Raw genomic sequence first — 24,231 nt, 5'->3', positions numbered from 1 at the left:
AATCCCAAGACCTTGAGATCATGACCTGAGAGGAAATCAAGAGTTGGAAGCCTGACCCCCTGAACCATCCAGGTGCCCCTCAGCAATCTCCTTACTACTGAGGAGAAAGAACCAAGGAATGCCTTAGAGCTATTCAGGTATCAAAGGTCCACTCTTCATGACCTGTCTGCTAGTTGGGCCAAGGCCTTAAATATACCCCATAAGAGGAAGTAGCTCCTACCTACTCATTTCAGCCTTTTATTAGGCTTTTATTTCAGATAATTGTCTCCTCTTCCCAACTAGATGGAGCTAAGAGCTGGGACCCTTATGAGCCCACTGCATATCTTAGCTGAGGGCAAATACACACCAGGGCTGGTATGTATTATGTTCAATAAATATCCACTCTGTGGATAAATGGCATTATCCTTTGTCTATATTTAGCAGTGGAAGAGACCTCATGAGATCTTAGTTGGATGCTGCTGCTTCTAAGGAAATCTTAGACTGCATTGTCCAGAATACAAAATCCAGGTAAGGTGAAAGTAAAGCTGTCCTTAGTCTACATAGAAAGATATACTTCCCAGGAAGCAACCCAGTGATGAAAGGATTAGAACCAATAACCACAAGGCCTAGTTTTTTAATATAATAGGAAATATCAGAGTACATCACTCCTAGTGATTCAGTGAGTATTATATCATAAAATTTGGTCGCACATGGGTGGTTCAATCAGTTAAGCACCTACTTTCTGCTTGGGTCACGATCTCAGAGTCCTGGGGTTGAGTCCCAAATCGGGCTCCCTGCTCAGCAGGGGGTCGTCTTCTCCTTCTCCCTCTGTGCTCACCCACACACTCTCTCTCTCAAATAAATAAAATCTTTTTAAAAAATAGGTCATGAAATTTCTTTCATTTGGTAAATATACGTGTACATACTTATTAAATGATATACATCATATATTTACTACAATGTAAATTGTATTTCTTAGTGGAGGTCACAGCCAAATAATTCTTTTTTTTTTTAAAGATTTTATTTATTTATTCAATAGATAGAGATCACAAGTAGGCAGAGAGGCAGGCAGAGAGAGGGGAAGGAAGCAGGCTCCCTGCTGTGCAGAGAGTCCGATGTGGGGCTCAATCCCAGGACCCTGAGATCACGACCTGAGCTGAAGGCAGATGCTTAACCCACTGAGCCATCCAGGTGCCCCACAGCCAAATAATTCTAAAAGCCACTGGATTAGAGGTAGAAACTGGAAGAAAAGAGACAGGAAACTGCTACAGAAATGTAAGCTGGGTTGGGCTGCTGAAGTTGAGGAGGTGTGGTGAGACTGAAGTAAGCTTTAAGATGCAGAAGCTGGAGATGAGAAGAGGAAGCCTCCTACTACTCAGGTCCAGGGCCTACCTGAATGCCTCGCTCTCCTCTGCATCCCCACAGCAATACTTCCCCAGAGCACTGTCCTAACTCATTCTACCCACCAGAACGGGAGCTCCCATTTCCTTCCAAGTTCCACTGAGTGCAGGGCTTGAACTCGGAAGGTATAACTATAAATATCTATGAACTTGGGTTTCAGAGAGAGATGGCAGGAAGCAGTCAAGTAACAGGAGGAAGAAAAGGTACAGTATCCCATGTAGGTGCTGATTCACAGAAGATATCAGGGAGGGTTAAAACATTTTATTGCAGCTGGTGGGCAAGGATGGGCAGGCAGTGACAAGCCCCAGTAAGGAGGGCAGGTACCAGCTAGATCAAGAGAAGAGAGGTAAAGGGGACGAGAAACAGGGCCTTGGAGGGGAAAAGTGAGCAAAACTACTCATACAAGTCCTTACAGGTCACTCAGGAACATTGTGAGGCCCTTAAAGAAGAGGTTCTCCTGCAGAAGGCTCTGGGCCTAGAGCTATAAGCTACTGGGCTCCAGTTTAGAAAGTGTGCACCTCTGGAGATCTAAGAAAGAAAAGGAAGAGAAAACAAACCATCAGCAAGCACTATAATACACACAGAACTAAGCCCTGTGCCCACCTGATGAGGAGTAACATACAGGCTTAACTTGGGATAAGTAATAACAGAGGATGATGGATTCACAAAAAAAGAGGCAGAGACTCCATTCTACCCAGTCCCAAACAATTGGGTAGCAGACACCCATGAACCTTCAGATTCAGGCTCACCCACACCTAGGATCCCTGCCCTTACCTCCACCTAGCTTCCTTAAATGTTCCCAGCCACTGTAACTGTCCGGAAGACTGACTTCAGAGCGAGATGAAGAAAGAGACATGGCGAAGGTGGCAGCCACAGGCAGGTTAGATTGGAAGATGTGAACGGAAGTCCTGGAAAGGGAAACAGAATCAGAGGCAGAGATGGTGACTGTAGGACAAGGGGACCCTCCCAGCACAGAACTGTCCTCCATCCTGAGGCCAGAACTCCAGTCTCCTCCCTCTTCATCCTCTAAACATATGAAGATACCTCAGTGACCCTGTATCAAGTAAAGAATGCCCAGTATTATCTTTATGGGCTGTAACCCAGACACTCATACACCCCCACCAACCAGTGTCAAATCTAAGATAGCTGAGGAGTGCCTGAATGGCTCAATCCGTTGAGTGTCTGACTCTTGATTTCAGCTTGGGTCGTGATCTTGGGGTTGTGGGATAGAGCTCCACACTGGGCTCTGCACTCAGCAAGGAGTCTGCTTGAGATTCTCTCTCTCCCTTTGCCTGTCCCCTGCTCATGCTCTCTCTCTCTCTTATTCTCTCCCAAATAAATAAATAAATAACATCTTTTTAAAAAATCTACAATAGCTGAATGTTGGTCCCCAATGCCTGGCCTCTGAGACAAATCCCTTCCACTTCCACAAGCACCCACATCCCCTGACCTGTGGAGGCTGTGCTCACGCCGGACTTCCTGTGCCTCTGTCCTGGAAGCCTCCAGGGTATGACCCTTGCCCTCCTGGCCACTTTGCAGCTGCTCCAACATCTGCCAGACCACAGACCCAGGTAGGCCCAAACCTCTCCCTCTCCAGGAGGAATAACCCTCCCCACCACTGGCATATACAGAACACATGGAACTCTCATGTGGGCAATGACAGTTTCTCAACCTGGAGAAGAGGGCTTGGGAGGAAGAGTTTTGGAGAGAGAGAGAGTCAGCACAGGGAAAAGAGAAACAGACAGGGTGGAAAAGAATATCCTGGCCTGCCTGCAGATCAGAAGAGACAGAGAAGAAAGGAAGGGGCCTCCACAGGGAAATATGAAGAGATAGGTCCAATCCTAGCCCTACCTTCGAGCTGTGGGCCTGAGCTTGCTGCCCCTCAGCCATCTGTTTCAGCAGCAGCTCCTGGTGCTGGCCTTCAGATGAGAGAAAAATGTAAGGGAGCTATTCTCCAACTTCTTTCCCTTCCCCTCCATGCCTTGTGCCCAGCCTGGTGCTGAAAACTGAGATGGAGCATTCTGGCGTAACTACTGGGAAACTTCCTAGCTGACTGGGGAGACTAGACTCATACCACGAAGGTAAGACAAAACACTTGGCCAGACTTCTGAGCAGCTCAAGCAATCAAAGCTACGGCCACTTACTGGGGTAGCAAAAAAACCGTCCAGAAAAGAGAACAGGTGAATTTGTACCTACCCCTAATCTTTTACTCACTCAGCTGGTCCCGCAGAAGCTTCAGCTCCTCCCGAAGAATCTCTGACTCCTCCCACAGGAGTTGCCGCCTGCACAGATGACAGCAGAGTCATCCTAAAGTCAGTCAATAAGACCAGAGAGGACACTACGAGGAGTTAGAGGCCTGAAGGAGAGAACTTGCCCATCACATACTCATTCTGCAGTTCTTGGCGAAGGCCACTAGAAGCACTGCACTTTCGTGGTCCTGTTTGTATTTGGGCTTGGGCCTGTTCCTGCACCTGACTTCGAAGAACCTGTAATTCCCTTCTCAGCCCCTCCAGGCGTTGCTCCAGGAGGAGGGCCCTCCGCTCTGGGCCCCCCTGCAGCAACTTTAGTGAAGCTGTAGTGGGACAAGTTGAGTGTCAGCCCTTCTGAGAGCTTTGTACAAGAGCCCAGACACTCCACTTGCAAATCAAGACACAAGTAAGTGCACAGGTGTGTAACAAAACCGTGTGCATACATAATGAGCTATCCATATGAAAAAAAGAACTGGCCAGATACCTTCCAGGGCACAGATCTGGTACTTCTGCTGCTCCTGCTCTTCCAGCAGCCCCTGCACAGCCTGCCTTAGTGCCTCAGTCACCTACCCAGGCAAGAAAAACCACATGAGCTACTATGTAAAGGGCTTCCCCAATCCCTGATATCCTCATCTCATACAAACACCACACATAAAACCTAGAAGTCCATGCTTTACCTGAGCCTGGGATTGAAGCTGGGATCGCAGAATACTAACTTCATCCCGGAGAGAAGTTGCTCTATGGGCCTCAGCCCAACTCAGCCTCTCTGGAACAAAGAGAGTCTCTAGACCCCAAGGCTGTCGAGTTTGGACTCCAGACTGTGGAGGCAAGTGATGAGGGGAAATCCAGGTCCCAGCCACGTCTCCTGTTGAGCGAGTAAGTAAGGGACAATTTTGAGGCCTATCTTTGGGGGCAAAACAGATGTCTGCTCAGAAAAGAAAACCGCTGGAATCTGGAAGGAATAGTGGATGGTACAGGCACTAGAGAAAGGCAGATCCTGGAAAGAGAAAAGGCTGGAAGGTAGAAAAGGGACAACACTTACCTGCTGTGGAGATTCCAAGAGGATATAGCCGCTGCTACAAAAGAAACAAGTACACAGGCCATTAAGCTCTGAGTGTCCCTAAACCCAAAACTCCAAATGGGGGCCCTTAGGCGCCCCCTCACCTTAATCCTGGCCACATTTCCATCAGTAGCATTGAGAAGTTCGTCTAGGTGCTCAGACCAGCTTGGGCTCCTACTCATAACCTTTGGCGAGGCTGCGTCCTGGCGTCTCGTGCCCTTGCTCTCCCAGCTCAGAATACCCGAAGCACAGCCCGGTAAAGCCACACGTCAGACAGAGAGTGGGTATCGGGGATGTAATACTAAAGGCATCAGGCCAAAAGTGGGACTAGTCAGGGGAACGGCGCTTGGGGAAAGTAGGGGGAAAGCGAGATACTCTGATACGCAGATATCAGGTGAGAGTTGAGAGTGCCGAATCTTGGTCGAGACCACTCCAGATCCAAGACACAGGTGTCATCACGCCGAACCATGCAACTACAGGCGCCACCCGGTTCAAACCCTCCTTATAGACCGCGAAAGTGCGACTTCGGACTTGTAGCCGCACTGCCACTTGGGAAACTGAGTTCGTCTCTCACGGAGACAACCGGCGATGGAGGCTACCGAACTACGTTTTGGAAGCGACACGAACACTCAGACCCTTACCGTGAAGCTTGCCGGGAAACTGAGGCTTTTGGATTCTGTAACTGTTGGCCTCAAGGACCATGTGAACTACATATCCCAAGATGCATTGCACCAAGTCAACACTATCCCGCTGCTGGTCCCAGTAGTTCCTGGGAAATGGAGTCCAAGGTACCTTGAAACTTAACAGACCAGGTTATCCTTAAGACTCCATTCCCCAGCAAGCTCTGCGCGTAGCGTGAGCTATGGAGCCGCAGGTCGCAGAACTGAAGCAGAAGATCGAGGACACGTTGTGCCCTTTTGGCTTCGAGGTTTACCCCTTTCAGGTTGGTTCATCCCTCCTGCGGTGCTGGGCGAGGTGTATGATTTACCTGGGCGCTACCGGCGTGAACCCGAGTCTTTTGGTCTTTCCCGAGCTCCCCTGGCCCATGTCCCCCTGACCTACCGGGACAGGGTGTCAGCCGTGACTCGGTTTAAAAAAAGTAGAGAAACGGTCGCACCTTTGTCCTTTTACGCCCATATAATGCTATATTGATAAATAGGAGAAACATAATCCAGTGATTTTGTGGCTCTGTCACCTCTACATGCAGAGGAAAAAGTGACCTCTAGAGCCAGTCACTTTAGAAGCTTCCTGAAGGAATTAGGATAGGGCAAGGCCTGGAAGTTTTGCGTAGCTAACATTTAGGCCATCTGTGGAGGAAAGGGCATTCCTGTTGTTGAACAAGCAAACAATAGGCTGGTTTGTTCCATCTACCAACAGAAGAATAATTCATGATGTTGCCAATCACCAGCGCTGGGCTGGATACATAAACTGTGCACTTGTCTGACACAGAAGTCTGGCACCACCACCTACCCTTGTTTAAATAGATCCATTTCCCCCTAATCCAGTGCCCCCTGTACTAAGCTGTGTGCTTGTACGAAGCTAAATCACCTTTGCCTGATGCTTAAGAGCAGCCCACTCCCACCCCTTCCACTGAGCGGCCCACAGCAGTGCTGGAAAAGAATATAGAGGAAGAGGTAGGTTGGGTCTAGCTTAAGGAGGACTAACCAGAAAAAGTGGAGTTGAGCTACATGTGAGAAGAAGGAAGGAGGACTATGTATATCCCAAATATCAGGAACAGCTTGAGTAAAGGTGTGGAGGTAGTGGTGGATGGCAGGTATGGAGAGAGTGAGAATGACTGTCTGGTGGGTTAGGTAGACGTGGGTGGGTAATGTGAATTACTGTACTGAACAGAGCCAGTCATCTGGGCTCCTACTTCTCACCCTTTCCCTACCCCACATCCAGTCACACACCAGGACTTTTGGAATCTGTCACCTGAATCTCCCAAATCCATTCCCTTCCTTCCAACCCCTCTGTGCTCTGGTGGTCCAGGCCAGTTTCCTCACTTGGATTACTGCAGTAACCTGCTTGCTGTCATTCTGCATGCTGTCCATCCTCCACACTGCAGCCAGATCTTTCTAAAACTAATCGTGTCCGTTTATTCCTTCAATCTTCGATGGCTAGCCCCTCGTCACCAAATTAGACCCATATTCCTTAAATTGGTACTCTAGACCAGTCATAATCTCATGCCTACTGATCTCTCCACCCCTTTCTTGCTCCCCTTCGCTTCTGTCAAACTGGAAATCTGCTGTTTTCCAAATATGCCCTTTTTGCATGTCTTTGCTAATGATGTGACCTCTGTTTATAACAGATTCTCCCTCCCCATCATTCTGTCAGATTCCTTCAAAACAGCTTCCAAGAAGCCTTTTCTAATTTGACAGGACCCTCATCTGGTCCAGTCATTGCACTAATCGCAGTATAATTTCTTTTGGTTCTTAGTTGTTCATGAATGTTCTGCCTCTCTATTCCAAATTCCCTGTCATATTCACCCTCATCATCATGCAGGATCAGTACAAATCCATGGACTAAATGAATGAAATGGAGACTGAGACAAGATGTATGAGGCCTTGAATGCTAGGATGAGGTAGGGGCCTAGCATAGGCCTAAATTGGCCCTCTGTGTGGCCTGAATTTTCTCTCTGTTCCAGGTGGCATGGTATAATGCACTCCTGCCTCCAACCTTCCACCTAACCCTGCCAGGACCTACCCTGGCCTTCCTAGTACTCAGCACACCTGCCATGTTTGACCGGGCCCTCAAACCATTCCTGCAGAGCTGCCACCTCCAACGACTGACTGACCCTGTGGACCAATGTGTGGCCTACCACTTGGGCCGAGTTAGAGAGGTGAGCAAGGCTCTTATATTCCCCCAGCTTCCAAACCTGTAGCTGCTTCCAGCTCCTCTAAGCCCACTGCAGGACTAGACCTACATAGACCCAAGAGCCACTTCCCAGATAGAAGGATATCCTAAAACCATCCCTGACATTATGATCTCTCCCCATTCTGCTTTCTTACCCCCATTTCAGCCACCTACTTCTAGCAATCCCCAGGTCTGGAATCAATCTCATTCACCCTACTCAGATAGACAATTGATTATATGAACCTCAAGCCAGACTTCTCTTGGCCTCCCAATGAAATAGGAATAAGCCCAGCATCCGCCAAGCCATCTGTCACCCCTTTGCCCTAAACCGGAAGTTATTTCCCTACCACACACGTGCACATAAAATACATACACATACATTGGATCTCCCTGAAGCTGGGCCAAGTCTTCATCCACACTGGGACTCTGGAAGGCAGACTAGTCACCCCTCATTAATAAATTTTTGTTTAAAGATTTAGAGAGAGGGGCACCTGGGTGGCTCAGTGGGTTAAGCCCCTGCCTTTGGCTCGGGTCACGACCTCAGGGTCCTGCGATTGAGCGCCGAATCTGGCTCTCTGCTCAGTGGGGAGTCTGCTTCCCCCTCTCTCTCTGCCTGCCTCTCTGCCTACTTGTGATCTTTGTCTGTCAAATAAATAAAATCTTTTTTTTTTTAAAGATTTTATTTATTTATTTGACAGAGAGAGATCACAAGTAGGCAGAGAGGCAGGCAGAGAGAGTGAGAGGGAAGCAGGTTCCCTGCCGAGCAGAGAGCCCAATGCGGGACTCGATCCCAGGACCCTGAGATCATGACCTGAGCCGAAGGCAGCGGCTTAAACCACTGAGCCACCCAGGCGCCCCCAAATAAATAAAATCTTAAAAAAAAAAAAAAAAAGATTTAGAGTGCCGGGGGAAGGGGCAGAGGGAGAGAGCATCTCAAATGGACTCTGTGCTGAGGGTGGACCCTGACACAGAATGCTGTCTCCTGACCCTCAGAGATCTGAGCCTAAACTGAGAATATGACACTCAACCAACTGCACCACCTAGGCGCCCCAGCCCCTCATCATAGAAGCTTCTGAGTAAGACCTTGTTATTTCTTTTCAAATGTGAACCCTCCTGGACAGATCACTTTCTTCACAGTGGACCCCTGCACCCACCGCCCAAGTTTAAGGTCATGTTTTCACCTCAAATGATTTCTGAGGACAGGACCTTAACACAAGTAAGAGCTTTGTGGGGCAAAGTCATGATTCTTTTCATGCTGAAATGAGCTTCCATCTCTATCCCAGAACCTCCCAGAGTTGCAAATCGAAGTCATCGCTGACTATGAGGTACACCCCAATCGGCGCCCCAAGATACTGGCCCAGACTGCAGCCCATGTGGCAGGGGCTGCTTACTACTACCAACGAAAGGATGTGGAGGCTGACCCCTGGGGGGACCAGGTCAGAGGACAAGTATGAATGAGTAGGGACTGGGAGAAAATAGTGAAGGCCCCTCAAGATACCAACTCCAACATTCCTCCCTCTCTCCTGGGTAAGGGATTGGTAGACCCAGTACCAGAGAAAAATGTCAGGTGGGTCAGGAGCCCAACACCACATGCGCTCTGGAGCCTACCTGGGAACACATCAGCTCAGAGAACCTAGGCTGTTCTTAAAATCTGGTTACAGGATGGAAGGGTTAGAGCAATGATTAGACCAGTGGTGAGACTGGGAAACCAATGGAGGTGGCTCAGTTTAAGGAACGCGCCTTCCTCATGGCCAGAGTAAGGTCATGAAAAGGGTTGTCTGGGAGAGGAAATGGGGGAGCCCAGCTAGGAGAGGTTCAATGTGGAATCAGTGTCCTTTGAGATATGAACAAGCCTAATCTGCAATGATGGTAGTTGGACTTAGTGACCTCCATGACCTTGCCTTTTTTTAACTCTCTTCCAGCACATATCAGGTGTGTGCATACACCCCCGATATGGGGGCTGGTTTGCCATCAGAGGAGTGGTGCTCCTGCCAGGAATAGAGGTGCCAGATCTGCAACCCACAAAGCCCCTGGACTGTGTACCTGAGAGAGCTGACCGAATCACCTTGCTTGAAGGGTTTAATTTCCACTGGCGTGACTGGACTTACCGGGATGCTGTGACACCACAGGAGCGCTACTCAGAAGAGCAAAAGGCTTACTTTTCCACTCCACCTGCCCAACGTCTAGCCTTCTTGGGCTTGGCCCAGCCCTCCGAGGATCCTAGCTCTAGGCCTGCTGAACCATCTTCTACAGTACTCAGACCCAAAAAACCCCAGAATTCCAGCAGAGCCTGGGGCTGGCTCAGCCCCAGTGTCTCACCACCGACATCCCCTGGCCCTTGACATCCTCCCTCCCCTGAGATCCCTATTTATTAGTAGTACTTGCTAGGACTTGTTTTGCTTTTCAGCAAGGCAAGGTTTTATTTTGGGTATATTCTTGATAGAAGAAATTATGGAGATCTTCAGTGAAGATGAGGCTCAGAATTTAGTCGCAGCAAATCAAAGCAGATCCAGAATTCCCACCTGGCTTGGAATATGGGATTACTCCTGTTAGCATTTCTCTGCAGTGCTCCAAAATGCTACTTGTTATGAAGTCTTGGAGCACCTGGGTGGCTCAGTACTTAAATGTCTGCCCTCAGCTTAGGTCACCATCCTGGGGTCCTGGGATCAAGCCCCATTCAGGTTCCCTGCTCCTCAGGGAGACAGCTTCTCCATCTGCCCCTCCCCCTGCTTGTGCTGTCAAGTAGAATCTTAAAAATGGCTTTCTAGGGGCGCCTGGGTGGCTCAGTGGTTTAGGCTGCTGCCTTCAGCTCAGGTCATGATCTCAGGGTCCTGGGATCGAGTCCCGCATCGGGCTCTCTGCTCAGCAGGGAGCCTGCTTCCTCCTCTCTCTCTGCCTGCCTCTCTGCCTACTTGTGATCTCTGTCAAATAAATAAAAATAAATCTTTTAAAAAAAAAAAATGGCTTTCTAAAGGGTTATCATCCACTAATGGCATCTGCCTCATAGGCTTATTGTGGGTAATGAATAAATACATGTAAAGCACTTCAGAAACAATGCCTGGCTTATTAAAGTGGTGTCAAGGGGCACCTGGGTGGCTCAGGTCAGGATCCAGGGTCCTAGGACGGAGTCCCACAGGAAGCCTGCTTCTCCCTCTCTGGCTCTGTCAAATCTTTTTTAAAAAATTTTTTCTTTAAAAAGTAAGTGTCAGCAGTCTTTGAATGCCCAGGCAATCCTGTACCGCTGCTTATAGAGGTCTTGCTTGGAGGAGTGAGAATAGGCTTAAGTAGCTGACAGGTTTCTAGTAGAGTTCAGAACAAACAGACTCAGTTCTCTTCCTTAGCCACAAGGGCTCAGAAAGCACCCATCTTCTCCCCAAACATCCCTCCCTCCCTCAGTACAGTGAGGGCCAAAAAAGGACTACCTTCAAATCAAGGCTAGGATCAAAGCCAACTTTAGTGCTCAGCACTGTGGGGTTTTTTTTGAAGATTTTGAGAGCAAGCAAGCACGCAGCATGAGCAGGGAGCCGGACATGGGACTCGATCCCAAGACTCTGGCACCATGACCAGAGCCTCAGACACACACCTGAGTGACCCAGGTATCCCAGCACTGTGCTTTTAATACAGAAAACTTTACCCTATAAACACTAGGGATCTTTGTTTCCCCTCCCCCTTTTAGTTTCAAAGCCTCTACTTCTGATCTTTCATAAACCCAGTAGCAGGGATTTATGAGTCCAAGCTTCAGTTCTCATACAGCACTCCCAGGTAGTTACGAAGGTAAATGTCCCAAATAATCTTATTGGGGCCTCACTATCTAAAGCCTGTAATTTATGCTTTAACCCATTAACACATATTGCAATGCTTCAGCCAGTAAGACTGCAGGTCTTACTTTCTTCCCCCAGATATAATGAAAATATTACCACCACCTGGGTTCAGTTCCATTTCCTGTGTCTAGTTGTATTTTCCCCTGCACCCCCCCTTACAATTGATTCTGAAGCTCTCATCCTCATTTTCTCCTAAAAAAAGGGAAAGCAGGGCGTAAATTCCTCTCCAAATCTAAAGTTAGTAGCACAACCCCCCCCCGCAGTGAATAATCAAACACAGTCTCAGTTCAAGTTTAATAGAAACCACCGAAGATCAAAAGTGTTGCCCTACTACTGTACATCACAGTTGGCCTGCCCTGTAACACAGTTCAGGCCATTCTCTCCAGAGGAAGAAAGGCTGGTCTCCCCAACCCCTGCAGGAAAGGCCTGTCCCATCCCATACCACATCTGCACAGTCTAAGTCTTGTGTTTTAAGCATAACAATAGTACAAAAGAGATTTTGTTTTCACAGCCACCCACTGCAGCCCAGCCCTAAAATGGCCCGGCGCTCACTTCTGCTTAGAGAAATATTCTTTGCTCTTCTGGACATCAGGCTTGATGGTATCACTGCCAGGCTTCCAGCCAGCTGGGCACACTGCAAGAGATTAAGTATTGTTAATAACCTGCTCAGTCATGAGCTCCACCTTTCTCCCATGAACAAATGGAGACATAGGGCTCAATACCAAATCTGATACCCTAAGAGGCTAGGCTGAACATACCAGAACCAGGAAGCCTATGCTACAGTCTGAAATCATTCCAGCCTTTCGGTGCAAGGCTAACTATAAACATGTAATTTAATCCTCACCACAGCCCTAACACTATTACACCTAAATTTGTAGCACCTGAAATTTGAAGAAAAATAACAGCTTCAATTTTATGCTGTGTTCTAGAAATAATCTGTCTGAAGTATACATGACAGAACAATATTAAGATTTTTCAGTGGGGTGCCTAGGTGGCTCAGTCGTTAAGAGTCTGTCCTTGGCTCAGGTCAAGATCCCAGGATCCTTGGATTAAGCCTACTTCTCCCTCTCCTGCTTGTGTTCCTCCTCTCTTACTGTGTCTACATCAACAAAAAATAAACTCTTTAAAAGAAAAATTAACAGTAGAGAGTGGGTGAATAGGCATTTGTATTTCCTGCTTAGTTTCATGTATGCTTCACACACGTTTTTAAAAAAAACCTTCAATGCGAATGCAAGCTGATGCAACCACTCCGGAAAACAGCATGGAGGTTCCTCAAAAAGTTGAAAATAGAGCTATCCTGCAACCCAGCAACTGTACTATTTACCCTTAAGATACAAATGTGGTGATCCAAACACGTGCACCTCAATGTTTAGAGCAGCAATGTCCACAATAGCCAAACTATGTTAAGAACCTATCCATTAACAGATGAATGGATAAAGATATGGTGTGTGTGTATACACACACACACACACACACACACACACACACAAATGGAATACTATGCAGCCATCAAAAGAAAGGAAAGCTTGCCATTTGCAACGACGTGGATGGAACTGGAGGGTTATTATGCTGAGCAAAATTAATCAGAGAAAGACAATTATATGATCCCCGAATACCAAGTATTTGAGAGGCAATGTGGGGGTTTGAGGGGGTAGGGAAGAAAAAAATGGAACAAGATGCATCGGGAGGGAGACAAACTATAAGACTTTTTTTTTTTTTTTAAAGATTTTTTTTTAGGGGCGCCTGGGTGGCTCAGTGGGTTAAAGCCTCTGCCTTTCCCTCAGGTCATGATCACAGGGTCCTGGGATCGAGCCCCGCATCAGGCTCTCTGCTTGGCAGGGAGCCTGCTTCCTCCTCTCTCTCTCTCTGCCTGCCTCTCCCCCTACTTGTGATCTCTGTAGGCTCTTCATTATATGGAACTGAGGGTTGGCGGGGCGGGGGGGGGGGGGGGGGGGCATGGGTTAAATGGTTGATGGGTGTTAAGGAGATCACTTGTGAGGACCACTAGTAGCTTGTAAGTGATGAAATCACTAAATTCTACACCTGAAACTAATTATTACTCTATCTAGTATCTAAATAAAAACTTGGAAAGCAAATAAAAAATGTAGGAAATACAACTACACAAATGAAACTGATTCATTGGGGCACCTGGGTGGCTCAGTGGATTAAGCCTCTGCCTTTGGATCGTGATCTCGGGGTCCTGGGATCGAGCCCCGCCATCGGGCTCTCTGCTCGGCAGGGAGCCTGCTTCCCCCTCTCTGTCTGCCTCTCTGCCTAATTGTCATCTGTCAAATAAATATTAAAAAAAAAACAAAACTGAATCATTATGGGGGCACGTGGGTGGCTCAGTTGGTTAAACAACTGCCTTCAGCTCAGGTCATGATCCTGGAGTCCCAAAATCGAGTACGCACCCAGCTCCCAGCTCGGTGGGAGTCTGCTTCTCCCTCTCACCCTCTCCCCCTTCTCATGCTCTCTCTCTCCCCCTCAAATAAATAACTTTTAAGAAAAATTACATTGTACACCTAAAAACTGATATTGTAAGTTAATTATACGTCAATAAAAATTGGCATGTAGTGTAAATTAATACATGCAAAGTACTTCAGAGGGATGCCTGGGTGGCTCAGTCAGTTAATCGTCTGCCTTTGGCTCAGATCATCCCAGGGTCCTGGGATCGAGCCCCAAATCAGGCTCCATGTTCAGCAAAGGGCCTGCTTCTCCCTCTCCCTGCTGCTCTGCCTACTTGTACTCTCTATCTCCCTGTCAAATAAGTTGTTTTTAAAAAAGTACTTCGGCGTGCCTGGTATTTATAGGCTCTCAAGATTAACCTTCATATAAACCATAAAAGCTGCACACAAAGCTGTGCTTGTTTTAGTGGGATGGGAAGCTGAAGAGACCAAGAGTCTGAAGAAGCAAGCTTCAGAGTTATGAAAGCAGATTCAAGAGTCTAGGCTACATGCAGTTCTTTGCCATCCCTAACTCCTTCTGTCTTTGTGCTGAATCTCATCCCCCACCAGGGGGCAGTGTCAGGAACCATCTGCTCCTTCAATGCGCTAAGGTAAAGCCCACACTCACTTCTACAAAGGGTACCTTCGGATATCACTCACATCCCTATTAGCCTCCAACTCTAGCAAAAACCACCACTTTCAGGTCCCCCAAGCAGACACCACTAATTCAGACTCTTAACTTCCATGTTCTGTATCCTAATATGAGAGAGGACATGGGCCTTAGAAAACTAGTCTGAATGATTTATCACCTAGAGAAAGAAAATGTGATGCACTAAGGCAAATTCATCCAAGTACATCTACGTACTTCAACTTACCTCAGTAGCACTTGATCACAACTATTTTGTCCCCAATTGCATCGAGCTTGGGAGGTTATGGAGTTCAAGATCTCCATTCCCCCATTTACCCAGCAATTGTAGCCTCATGACCTAAGTCCTTAAAAACTAAACTAGGTCTTAGTTAGGGTAAGGTTGTCTCAGTCCATCAACAACTATGTACCAATGGGGTGAGGGGGTCAAAAAGCTACAGCCTTACTAACTCAAAAGCTGGGATCAAGTAGTTCAGTACTTTATCACAAAGCAATGAAAATATGAGGAAAATATTAGTGCTGCAGAATAAGAAAAAGGCAGCCTACACTCTAACAAATGCTAGATTAAAACTCTCAAGTTCAATCTGTTGGTAATGTGTAGATTTTAGAAGAACAAACTTGTAAAAGAAACATGTTCTTTCATCCTCAAACACCTAAAGAACCTAGGTATTTCATCTCAAAACATCCTAGCCCTAACCTCTCAAGTAAATTTTATATAAACACTTATATAACTTGGTTAATTCCAGATTTTAAGTACCACACTACAATACAATGTAATTTAAGAAGATAAAAATGGGTGGCTTGGGTGGCTCAGTTGGTTTAGCTTTTGCCTTCAGCTCAGGTCATGATCTCAGGGGCTCCCTGCTCAACGCAGTCTGCTTTTCTCTCTCTCTACCCCTTTCTCTTTCTGTCTCAAATAAATCAATCATTAAAAAAAAATTTTTTTTTAAAGATATAAATGTATTACAGCTGTTATCTGTCTAGTCTTTGGGCAAGTTATCTTAGTCCTTTTATTTTCCAAAATTCGAATAGGTTATCTTAAAAAAGGGAGGTGTGGGGGCATCTGGGTGGTTCAGACATTAAATGGCTGCCTTCAGCTCAGGTCATGATCCTGGGGTCCTGGGATTGAGCCCCAGGTCAGGCTCCCCGCTTAGAAAGAAGCCTGCTTCTCTCCCTCTCCTACTTCCCTGCTTGCATTCCTGTCAAATAAATAAATAAAAGGGATGCCTGGGTGGCTCAGTCAGTTAGGCCTCTGCCTTTGGCTTGGGTCATGATCTCAGGGTCCTAGGTTAGAGCCCCAGCAGGCTCTCTGCTCAGCAGGGAGTCTGCTTCCCTGACTACTTCTGATCTTTATCAAATAAATTTCCAAAATAAAGAGAAAAGTTTAAAAAATAAATAAAATCTTAAAAAAAAAAGAAAAGAAAAGAAAAAACCTACAGGCACCTGGGTGGCTCCATCCATTGTCTGTCTACTGTCATGGTCCCAGCGACCTGCTGAATCAAGCCCCAAGTTGTCTGGCTCCCAGCTTGGCAGGCAACCTGCCTGCTTCTCCCTCACCTCCCCATTCACGTGGTCTCTCACTGTCTCTCAAATCTTAAATAAAAAACTAATAAAATGAATATGGGGGCGCCTGGGTGGCTTAGCGGGTTAAAGCCTCTGCCTTCAGCTCAGGTCATGATCCCAGGGTCCTGGGATCGAGCCCCGCATCAGGCTCTCTGCTTGGCTGGGAGCCTGCTTCCTCCTCTCTCTCTCTCTGCCTACTTGTAATCTCTATCTGTCGAATAAATAAATCTTAAAAAAAAAAAAAAAAAAATGAATATGGATCACAGGGATTAAAGCTCTTCTCCCAGTAAACACTAGTGAAGAATGGCATGCCCTATCTCTCTATGAAATTCTCCAATCTTTTATTTTGCCTTTATACCCATCTATGAGGATTCTCCAACACTCCTTTAGTAAGTTAAAAGCTGCAGCAGTGAATCTAAATGAGCAGGGCAGGAGCAGGGACAATACAGCTGGAAGAAGCCTTTATATAGTTTCCTCCCTGGGCTTTTCCATTACCTCACCCTACAACCTACTACAGTTTATTTCCTGTAGACATGCTTTCATTTCGTAGACATTGTTCTTGCCATCTTTCCTATCCTACCACAATTCTGTTGTCAAAGTTATCAGGTAGATTGGCTTACCTTCCCCATGCTTGTCAGTAAACTGGAAGGCCTGAACCAGTCGCAGAGTCTCATCCACAGAGCGGCCAACAGGTAGGTCATTTACAGTTATCTGCCTAAGGATGCCTTTATCATCAATGATGAAGAGGCCCCTGGGAAGAAGAGATTAAAGGTTTGAGGGGTATGCAGTACAGGTTCAGAAACCACTTTGTTAGAACAGAGATGCAGTGGGAATGAAAATGTGCCGGCCTCCCAGACTTGCAGACTTTGTCTTCCTACATAAAGAATGAAACAAGGAGTACCTGGCTGGCTCAGTCAGAAGGTATGACTCTTCGATATTGGGAATTGTGGGTTAAAGCCCCACATTGGGTGTGGAGGGAGGGACGCAGGGAAGGAGGGAGAGAGAAAAGGAAGGAAAGAAAAAGAATGAAATGAGATCATCCTGTATGCTTTATTATATACAGTGATGAGGGTGGCCTGACTAGCTCAATCAGTGAAATGTGCAACTCTTATCTAAAGGTTTTGAGTTCAAGCCCCACATAAGGCATAGAGAGAAATTATAAATAAAAATCTTTAAAAAAATAAACAAACGGGGTGCCTGGGTGGCTCAGTCTGGTAAGTGTCTGCCTTCAGCTCAGGTCATAATCCCAGGGTCCTGGGAACAAGCCCCCATCACGCTCCCTGCTCCATGGCGGCGCCTGCCTCTCCCTCTCCCATTCCCTTTGTACTCTGGCCCTATCCCTGTCAAATAAATAAAATTCAAAAAAACAAAAACAACAAAAACAAAAAAAAAAACCCCACACACACAACAATGGAGAGAGAGTAGAGTCTACAGATCACGGCCCCTACCTTTCTCCAAAGTCCCTCAAGGCAATCAGGTAGTTTTGATGAAATGTCAGCCCCTGACAGGCATATACCTGAACGAGATGCCTTCATCAGCCTTTAAGACTCCATAGTCCTGAGCAATGGTACGCTTGGGGTCTGATACCAAGGGAATGTTCATGGGTCCCAGTCCTCCTTGTTTCTTGGGTGTGTTGATCCTAAAGCAATAAGCACATATACAATCACATTCACTCAAACTCTTGTGTAGTTTTTGTTGTCTGTTCCTTCCCTCTTTTAGCATTCCTAATCTTATTTCCCCCAAAGACCAAACCTTTTCCCGAGGAAATTGAGTGCCTGAAGATAGTTAAGGTGACCAGAGTACACTCAACTGCAACCCAAGCTGCTGCTCCTCTGCTGCCAGGTAGTAAGAGAGCAAAAAGAGCAGTCAGAGCCTTTGCAATCCCTCCCATCAGAAGACAATACTTCAGCCAGCCAAGTCTACTGTCAAAGCCCCCCCAGTTCCAGCTGCTACTTAAGTTCAAAGTTCACAGGCAAAATCGACCAAGAAATTTACCATGCCAGGTGACAGAAATGAGAATCCACAGAAGCACCAATCACTTGACAGTTGAGTTTCTTAAATTCTTCGGCCCTGTCACTGAAAGCAATGATCTCCGTGGGACACACAAAGGTGAAGTCAAGAGGGTAAAAGAAGAACACGACATATTTTCCTAGGGGGAAGGAAAACCAGACGTTTGCCTTTGAAACACACTTCCTTGCTTTACAAAGAATAAAAACCAAGGGGCACCAGGTGGAGTGCATGGCTTTGGGGGGGTAGGGAGTGGGAAGCAGAGGGAAGGGGAGACAGTATCTTAACCAAACTCCACACCCAGCACAGAGCCCAACATGGGGCTCCATCTCACAATCCTGTGACCACAACCTGATCTGAAATCAGGAAGTCATGCTTTAACCGATGTGCCCCTGGTAACTCTAAATCTCGGAGTTCTGAGTTTGAGCCCCACACTGGGTTTAGAAATTACTTAAAATCTCGGGGCACCTGGATGGCTCAGTGGGTTAAAGCCTCTGCCTTCAGCTCAGGTCATGATCCCAGAGTTCTGGGATCCAGTCCCACATCCGGCTCTCTGCTCAGCAGGGAGCCTGCTTCCCCCACGCCCCTGCTGCCTGCCTCTCTGCCTACTTGTGATCTCTGTCAAATAAGTAAGTAAAATCTTTAAAAAAAAAAAAAAATTACTTAAAATCTTGAAACTCCCTGATGGCTCAATGTATTGAGTACCCAACTCTTGGATTTCAGGTCAGGTCATGGGTGAACTCAACCCACAGAAGAGGGTCCACAAGATTCTTTCTCTCCCTCCCTCCCACAGGCAAGCATACTCTTGCTCTTAAATAAATCTTTTGGGGTGCCTAGGTGGCTCAGTGGATTAAGCCTCTATCTTCCACTCAGGTCATGATCTCAGGGTCCTGGGATCCAGCCCCATATCAGGATCTCTGCTCAGCAGGGAGCTTGCTTCACCTCCCACCCCGCCTGACTCTACTTGTGATATCTGTCAAATAAATAAAATCTTTTAAAAAAATAAGTAAATAAAAAGTTAAAAAGTTAAGGGGCACCCAGGTAGCTCAGTGGGTTGGGTCTCTGCCTTCTACTCAGGTCATGGTCTCAGGGTCCTGGGATCAAGTCCCACAGTGGGCCCGCTGCTCAGCAGGGAGTCTGCTTCCCCACTTCTGTCTGTCTGCTGCTCTATTTGTGATCTATCTCTGCCAAACAGATATTTTTAAAGAATTAAAAACTTAAGATCTTTAAAAAAAAAACAAAAAAAAAAAACCTGAAGACCAGGGTTGCCTGGGTGGCTCAGTAAGTTAAGTTTCTGCCTTCGGCTCAGATCATGATCCCAAGGTCCTGGGATCTATCCCAAATCGGGCTCCCTCCTCAGTGGCGAGTCTTTCTCCCTCTCCTCCTATTCTTGCTCTATCTCCCTCTCTCTCAAATAAATAAAATTTTTAGACAAAGTTCTCATCACAAGGAAAAAAAAAAGAGCTTCTCCTATGAAAAAGTCTTTTTAAGCCCATGGTAGACAAACTGACAAATGCCTAGACTCAACACAGATGTTTCCTAGCAGCTACTTCTAGAACTTCTTGTGGTAGGAAAGCCTGCATAAAAAGACTTTCAGTTCTAAGCTTTATTTTCCTGCCTCCCCATTAACTGCCAATTATAAGATGAACACTGTTCAGTATGATTTTGATCTCTAGATAGTTAAAATTAGCAAATACCAAGTTCTCCAATAAAGGAAAGCAAAACCTAGGATGAAATTACCTACTAGTAAATGCCATGCATACAATGAATGCACAGAAAGGCTCAACTGCTGGATTCTGTGCTGCAAGTCATTAATAAGAGACCAAAAAAGAGGAAACGAGGGCTTTTGGCACTTGTCCACAATGAACCACAATAACTGGACACAAGGTTTAAATCATCATCTGTTATCACCATAAACCTGTTCCTAACAAGCCTAACTGGACAAGAAAAATTTCTTGAGGCAAAAGTTCCCAAAATCCGGGGTGCCTGGGTGGCTCAGTGGGTTAAAACCTCTGCCTTCAGCTCAGGTCATGATCCCAGTGTCCTGGGATCAAGACCCGCATCAGGCTCTCTGCTCAGCAGGGAGCCTGCTTCCTCGTCTCTCTCTGCCTGCCTCTCTGCCTACTTGTGATCTCTATCAAATAAAATCTTTAAAAAAAAAAAAAAAGTTCCCAAAATCCTAGTAAGGTATAACAGAATCTCTAGTTTAAATTTTGCTGAAGTCGCTCCGATTACCAGTAGAAGATGATCTTCAAACAGCCAAGCAGCCACTCACCGCAACTAATAGGTTGAGTTATTAAAAGGAATTCCAAATATTCACTAGTTTCCACCTAGCAGCAATGTCTGAAAGTCAAAATTAAGCTGCTCCTTTTGACATTTACTCTGAAAACCACAATCACTAGCAACTCACTCATCTAAACCTCTCCAGGGCTTTACCTAACAAGCACCATGAAGCCTCAGCAGGTCAAGCCCTGGAGGACAAAGAGCAGCTCCTTCTAAACCCCGTGCCTTTACCCTTGGGCCAGGGTCACCTCCCTGTGGTGCTACTTACCTTGTTTGCCAGGTGCTTCCCTCCATAGGGCCCCTCTTAACTGCTTCTCATTCCAAACAAGTGTGATGTGTTAGGAAACCTTAATCACATGCTCTACCCAAAAGCTGAGTCCAGGAACTAATTACTATGCCAGTAAAAAAAGGTACACTTTACACCCGAGTTTCAGGTTTGCACTTCAGGGAGTCTCCATGTACCAACTACCCCAAAAAACCCCTGCTGTTCCAGGACTACAAGGTAAAAAACAAACAAAACAAAACAAAACAAAAAACAAATAAAGGAGTACCCTCATTAGAGGTGGCCAAGTGTCTGCATGAAACTATCACAGGAAAGAGAACTGTCCCAAATGCAACATCAACTCTTCTCCTGGGGCTAACAGCCAAGGGAATGTGCCTAAGCCTCTGCTTCATGATACAGCAGCTCTGACAGATGTTTCATAAACTTGAACAGTTTAAGCTCCAAAGACTTGAGCTTTCAATGACATAACAAGAAAATCCCCTAAACAATAATATAATTGAGGAGTTCTAAGAAATAATTAAGGTAGTATGTCCAGGCATAATAAAGCATGGGCTTTTTCCATAAGCAGTCTGACTCTAGAAGATCAGTGATCACAGCGGGTAATCACTACTTCATCAGGAAGGCAACAGCCTCCTACCCTAAGACTGTGACCTAAGATATACGTAAATCATTTTACAGTCAAGTCTGAGATAGAGAAATCTAATGAGCCATCCTAGATCGTAAATTCTTTTACGAACCTATTGTTATTACTCTTACCTTTGTAGTCAGATAGGCTGAGGTCTTTGAACTGGCCATCTGGCATAACAGCCGTGGCTTTGAAGTTGGGGGCAGGATGCCCAATTTTGGCATTTCCTGAAGACATCTTGCTATTGGCTGGAAAATATAAGAGGAAGTGAATTGGAAACAAGCCTTACTTATTCTTCTAGGTTATCACCCTTCTTCTAGAAACTTAGCTGTAGAATGATTAAAAAAAAAAAAAATTGTCCAATGACCTTACTATACACATTAATTTTTATATGGGTATGAGGCATAAACTGAGCTTTCCAACTTCTGAAACAAAAATCAGGCACTACGGGAGCATGTGGGTGGCTCAGGCTTTTCAGCACCCTTGACTTTTTTAATTAAGATTTATTTTATTCATTCAACAGAGATCTCAAGTAGGCAGAGGCACAGGGGGAAGTAGGCTCCCTGCTGAGCAATCCAGGACCCTGAGACAGGATGCCAAGACCCTGAGACCATGACCTGAGCCACAGAAAGAGGCTTAACCCACTGAGCCACCCAGGCACCCCAGCATCCCTGACTCTTGATTTGGGCTGGGTTCGTAATCCTGAGATTACAGTTGTGATTCTCTCTTCCACTCCCCCGTTCCTCCCTTCTTCCCCTTCATTCTCAGGGTCACTCTCTCAAAATAAAAAATGTGTATCTGAACATTAGCTTTTGTTTTCATTGAAAAGCAGCAATTTTTCAAAACATACCTCTTTCACTTTTTCTTTACTATCATCTGTGAAAAAGCATTTTCTTCTATTTTCATTACACAAAAAGCAGCAGAGGAAGATTCAGCCTCAAACCTGAGCTGAGCCCAAACGAACATTGCCACAAACAGAACGTCTGATTTCTGAAAGTGGTCAAGTTGCCCTTTCCCTAGAACGCACCTTCATCTGCCTTCATAATTCAGGAAACACACTTTACCTTTCTCCAGGTCCATCTGCCGGAGACCAAACCACCCTAAAGCCCATCCAACTTTTCAAGACACAAAACCAGGATTGTGGCATCTGCTCAATTACAAAACCTTAACGGTTGTGTTTAAGCCCTAGCAGTACTTCAAAACAGGTTTCTGCCAGGATTCTGGATCAACAGTAAATAGAACAAGAAGTCTATTTATTGTTGGGGAGCCTGGCTGGCTCAGCTGCTGGAACATGTGACTCCTGATCTCATTTTTATGGGTTCCAGCCCCAGGTTGGGTTTAGAGATTACTTTAAAAAAAAAAAATCCTTACTGTAAGAGAGGTAAAAATAAAAAAATAAAATAAAATACATTAAAAAAAAGAAAAAAAGCAATGCTACACTGTATTCACCCAGGTCAACATAAGGGCAGGGAGTTAAGATCTAAACCACTCATCCATCAGTTTGAAGACCAAAGAAACTAATCATCCATGTTCGGAAATTCTTTGGTACATAATACTATAACCAAAAAAATCCTCGTGATCATCGATTATTGCAAACTTTCTACTGCCTAACACCTTTAACATACCAAAAACACTAATACATCAAGCTGCAATTTGGTGACCAAATGTATAGAGTGTGACCCTAACGTAAGCCACCTTTTAGGCCAAACCTGCTTTTCGAGGTGGTCCCCACGTCCACTTAAGTTCGACTCAGCGGGATAAAGGCCGTTGGACCTCAAGCCGGTATGGGCCTCGGTGGACCAGCCCAAGAACTTTCATGGCGAAAGCCACACCCCCCAAAACCGACTTCAGGTTCCCTCCTGCCGCTCCCATTATCAACCCCACCGTAACACTTCGGAAAGCACCAGCGGGGGGGGGGGGGGGGGGGGGGAGCCGCAGTCTTCACAGACGAATTTGCAATCACCACAATCCCTATTCCGCAAACACAAAAAAAATACTGAAAAGGGTAGAGTATCTGAAACTCTTCATCTAGCCACAGATCCAGACCAGCAACAGCCTTCACCTCTACCACACGACGGGCGGGTAGCCTCAGGTCAGTTTCCAGGTCCATTCTAGAAGCTTCCCAAACCAGCCCGGAAGATTAATGAGGACAGAGAGCCCACCACTACCACGAGTCTGCCCGGCCGCCACGCTGAACCAATAAGCAAGCGGCCTGTGCTCGGGTTGCCGGGAGAGGAGGAAACTCGAGCCGACGTTAGCCTAAGAGTTTAAACAGGTCCCCGCATCCGTAAGGGAGGCCCCCGGGAGGGTGCGCGTACCGCCTAACCACTCTCGAGCGTCAAACCTCGCCCAGCCACCTCCCCCGTCACAGCAGGGTGGGACCCCAGAACAATGAGGAAAAGACAACGACCGCCGTATGGGGAAAGTTTCTCACCCGTTCTACGAACAGAAACACCGAAAACAAGTCAGGAAGAAGACGCGTGAGACGTGCGCGGGGCGCTGCCTTTATAGCCTGTAAGGCTCTCGCGAGAGTCAGAGCGGGCCAGGGGTGCAGGAGGAGGAGAGAGGAGGGGGATCTGGTCCGAGCCCCGCCCCGAGCCAACGAGCCCCGCCAGAGTGACTCAGCACTTTCCCTCCCTGTGGGCGGGCTCGGGCACGGAAGACACGGATACCCCTGCAAGCTGCCAACGGTTGGGGTCGGAGGGCACAGGGCGTCCATCTCCAAAACCGACCGCCTCGGTTAATCTGGCAGCCTCTGTGGGGGGCCCCCTGTTTGTCCTCCCCTCAAGGCCCAGACCAGGGTAATGGCCCTGTTGCTCCACGGAGGATCACGTCTAATCCACACCACAAGCACTGAAACTATCCAAACTATCCATTTCTTAAATACACCACCCCGATCCCCGCAGCCTCTACCTGTGTGCTGCCTCAGTACTTAGACAACCTCCCTCATTCTGATTTACAGGATTGCAGCTTTCCTTCTCCCACCCCACTATTTCCAAAGCTGCTGGGGGAAATCT

At 46.7% G+C, this 24,231-nt stretch overlaps 3 protein-coding genes across 7 annotated transcripts; 1 reads left to right on the top strand and 2 right to left on the bottom strand.

The window, feature by feature from the left end:
• Window positions 1-1,073: 1,073 nt before the first annotated feature.
• Window positions 1,074-5,287, bottom strand: CCDC163 (coiled-coil domain containing 163). Of its 2 annotated transcripts, XM_045992995.1 has the most exons (11): window positions 5,065-5,287; window positions 4,794-4,942; window positions 4,672-4,705; window positions 4,307-4,494; window positions 4,114-4,195; window positions 3,766-3,952; window positions 3,595-3,662; window positions 3,232-3,299; window positions 2,831-2,931; window positions 2,155-2,288; window positions 1,074-1,908 (listed from the first exon to the last, which is right to left on the bottom strand). In XM_045992995.1, the coding sequence occupies exons 1-11, from the start codon at window positions 5,156-5,158 to the stop codon at window positions 1,862-1,864; spliced, it is 1,152 nt and encodes a 383-aa protein (XP_045848951.1). In that variant the 5' UTR covers window positions 5,159-5,287; the 3' UTR covers window positions 1,074-1,861. The 2 variants fall into 2 exon arrangements, 1 of the variants encoding a protein (XP_045848951.1); XR_006816650.1 differs by lacking the exon at window positions 2,831-2,931.
• Window positions 5,288-5,541: 254 nt separating this feature from the next.
• On the top strand, window positions 5,542-10,257 carry MMACHC (metabolism of cobalamin associated C). Of its 4 annotated transcripts, none has more exons than XM_046007862.1 (4): window positions 5,542-5,632; window positions 7,334-7,528; window positions 8,826-8,867; window positions 9,465-10,257. In XM_046007862.1, the coding sequence occupies exons 1-4, from the start codon at window positions 5,552-5,554 to the stop codon at window positions 9,882-9,884; spliced, it is 738 nt and encodes a 245-aa protein (XP_045863818.1). In that variant the 5' UTR covers window positions 5,542-5,551; the 3' UTR covers window positions 9,885-10,257. The 4 variants fall into 4 exon arrangements, with proteins under 4 accessions (XP_045863818.1, XP_045863817.1, XP_045863823.1 ...); XM_046007861.1 differs by having other exon boundaries at window positions 8,826-8,978; XM_046007870.1 differs by lacking the exon at window positions 5,542-5,632 and adding an exon at window positions 6,042-6,323 and having other exon boundaries at window positions 8,826-8,978.
• Window positions 10,258-11,643: 1,386 nt separating this feature from the next.
• Window positions 11,644-23,800, bottom strand: PRDX1 (peroxiredoxin 1). The gene is made up of 6 exons (XM_046007871.1): window positions 23,649-23,800; window positions 21,346-21,462; window positions 18,012-18,165; window positions 17,533-17,655; window positions 16,637-16,767; window positions 11,644-11,997 (listed from the first exon to the last, which is right to left on the bottom strand). Exons 2-6 carry the CDS (start codon window positions 21,449-21,451, stop codon window positions 11,912-11,914), a joined length of 600 nt encoding a protein of 199 aa, XP_045863827.1. The 5' UTR covers window positions 21,452-21,462; window positions 23,649-23,800; the 3' UTR covers window positions 11,644-11,911.
• Between the last annotated feature and the right edge of the window lie 431 nt (window positions 23,801-24,231).

This window comes from Meles meles, chromosome 1, assembly GCF_922984935.1.
Source record: "Meles meles chromosome 1, mMelMel3.1 paternal haplotype, whole genome shotgun sequence".
In the NCBI taxonomy this organism is placed as follows: Eukaryota; Metazoa; Chordata; class Mammalia; order Carnivora; family Mustelidae; genus Meles; species Meles meles.
Note: the sequence above shows the minus strand (reverse complement) of the source record. Positions and strands in the feature narration are given on the sequence as shown.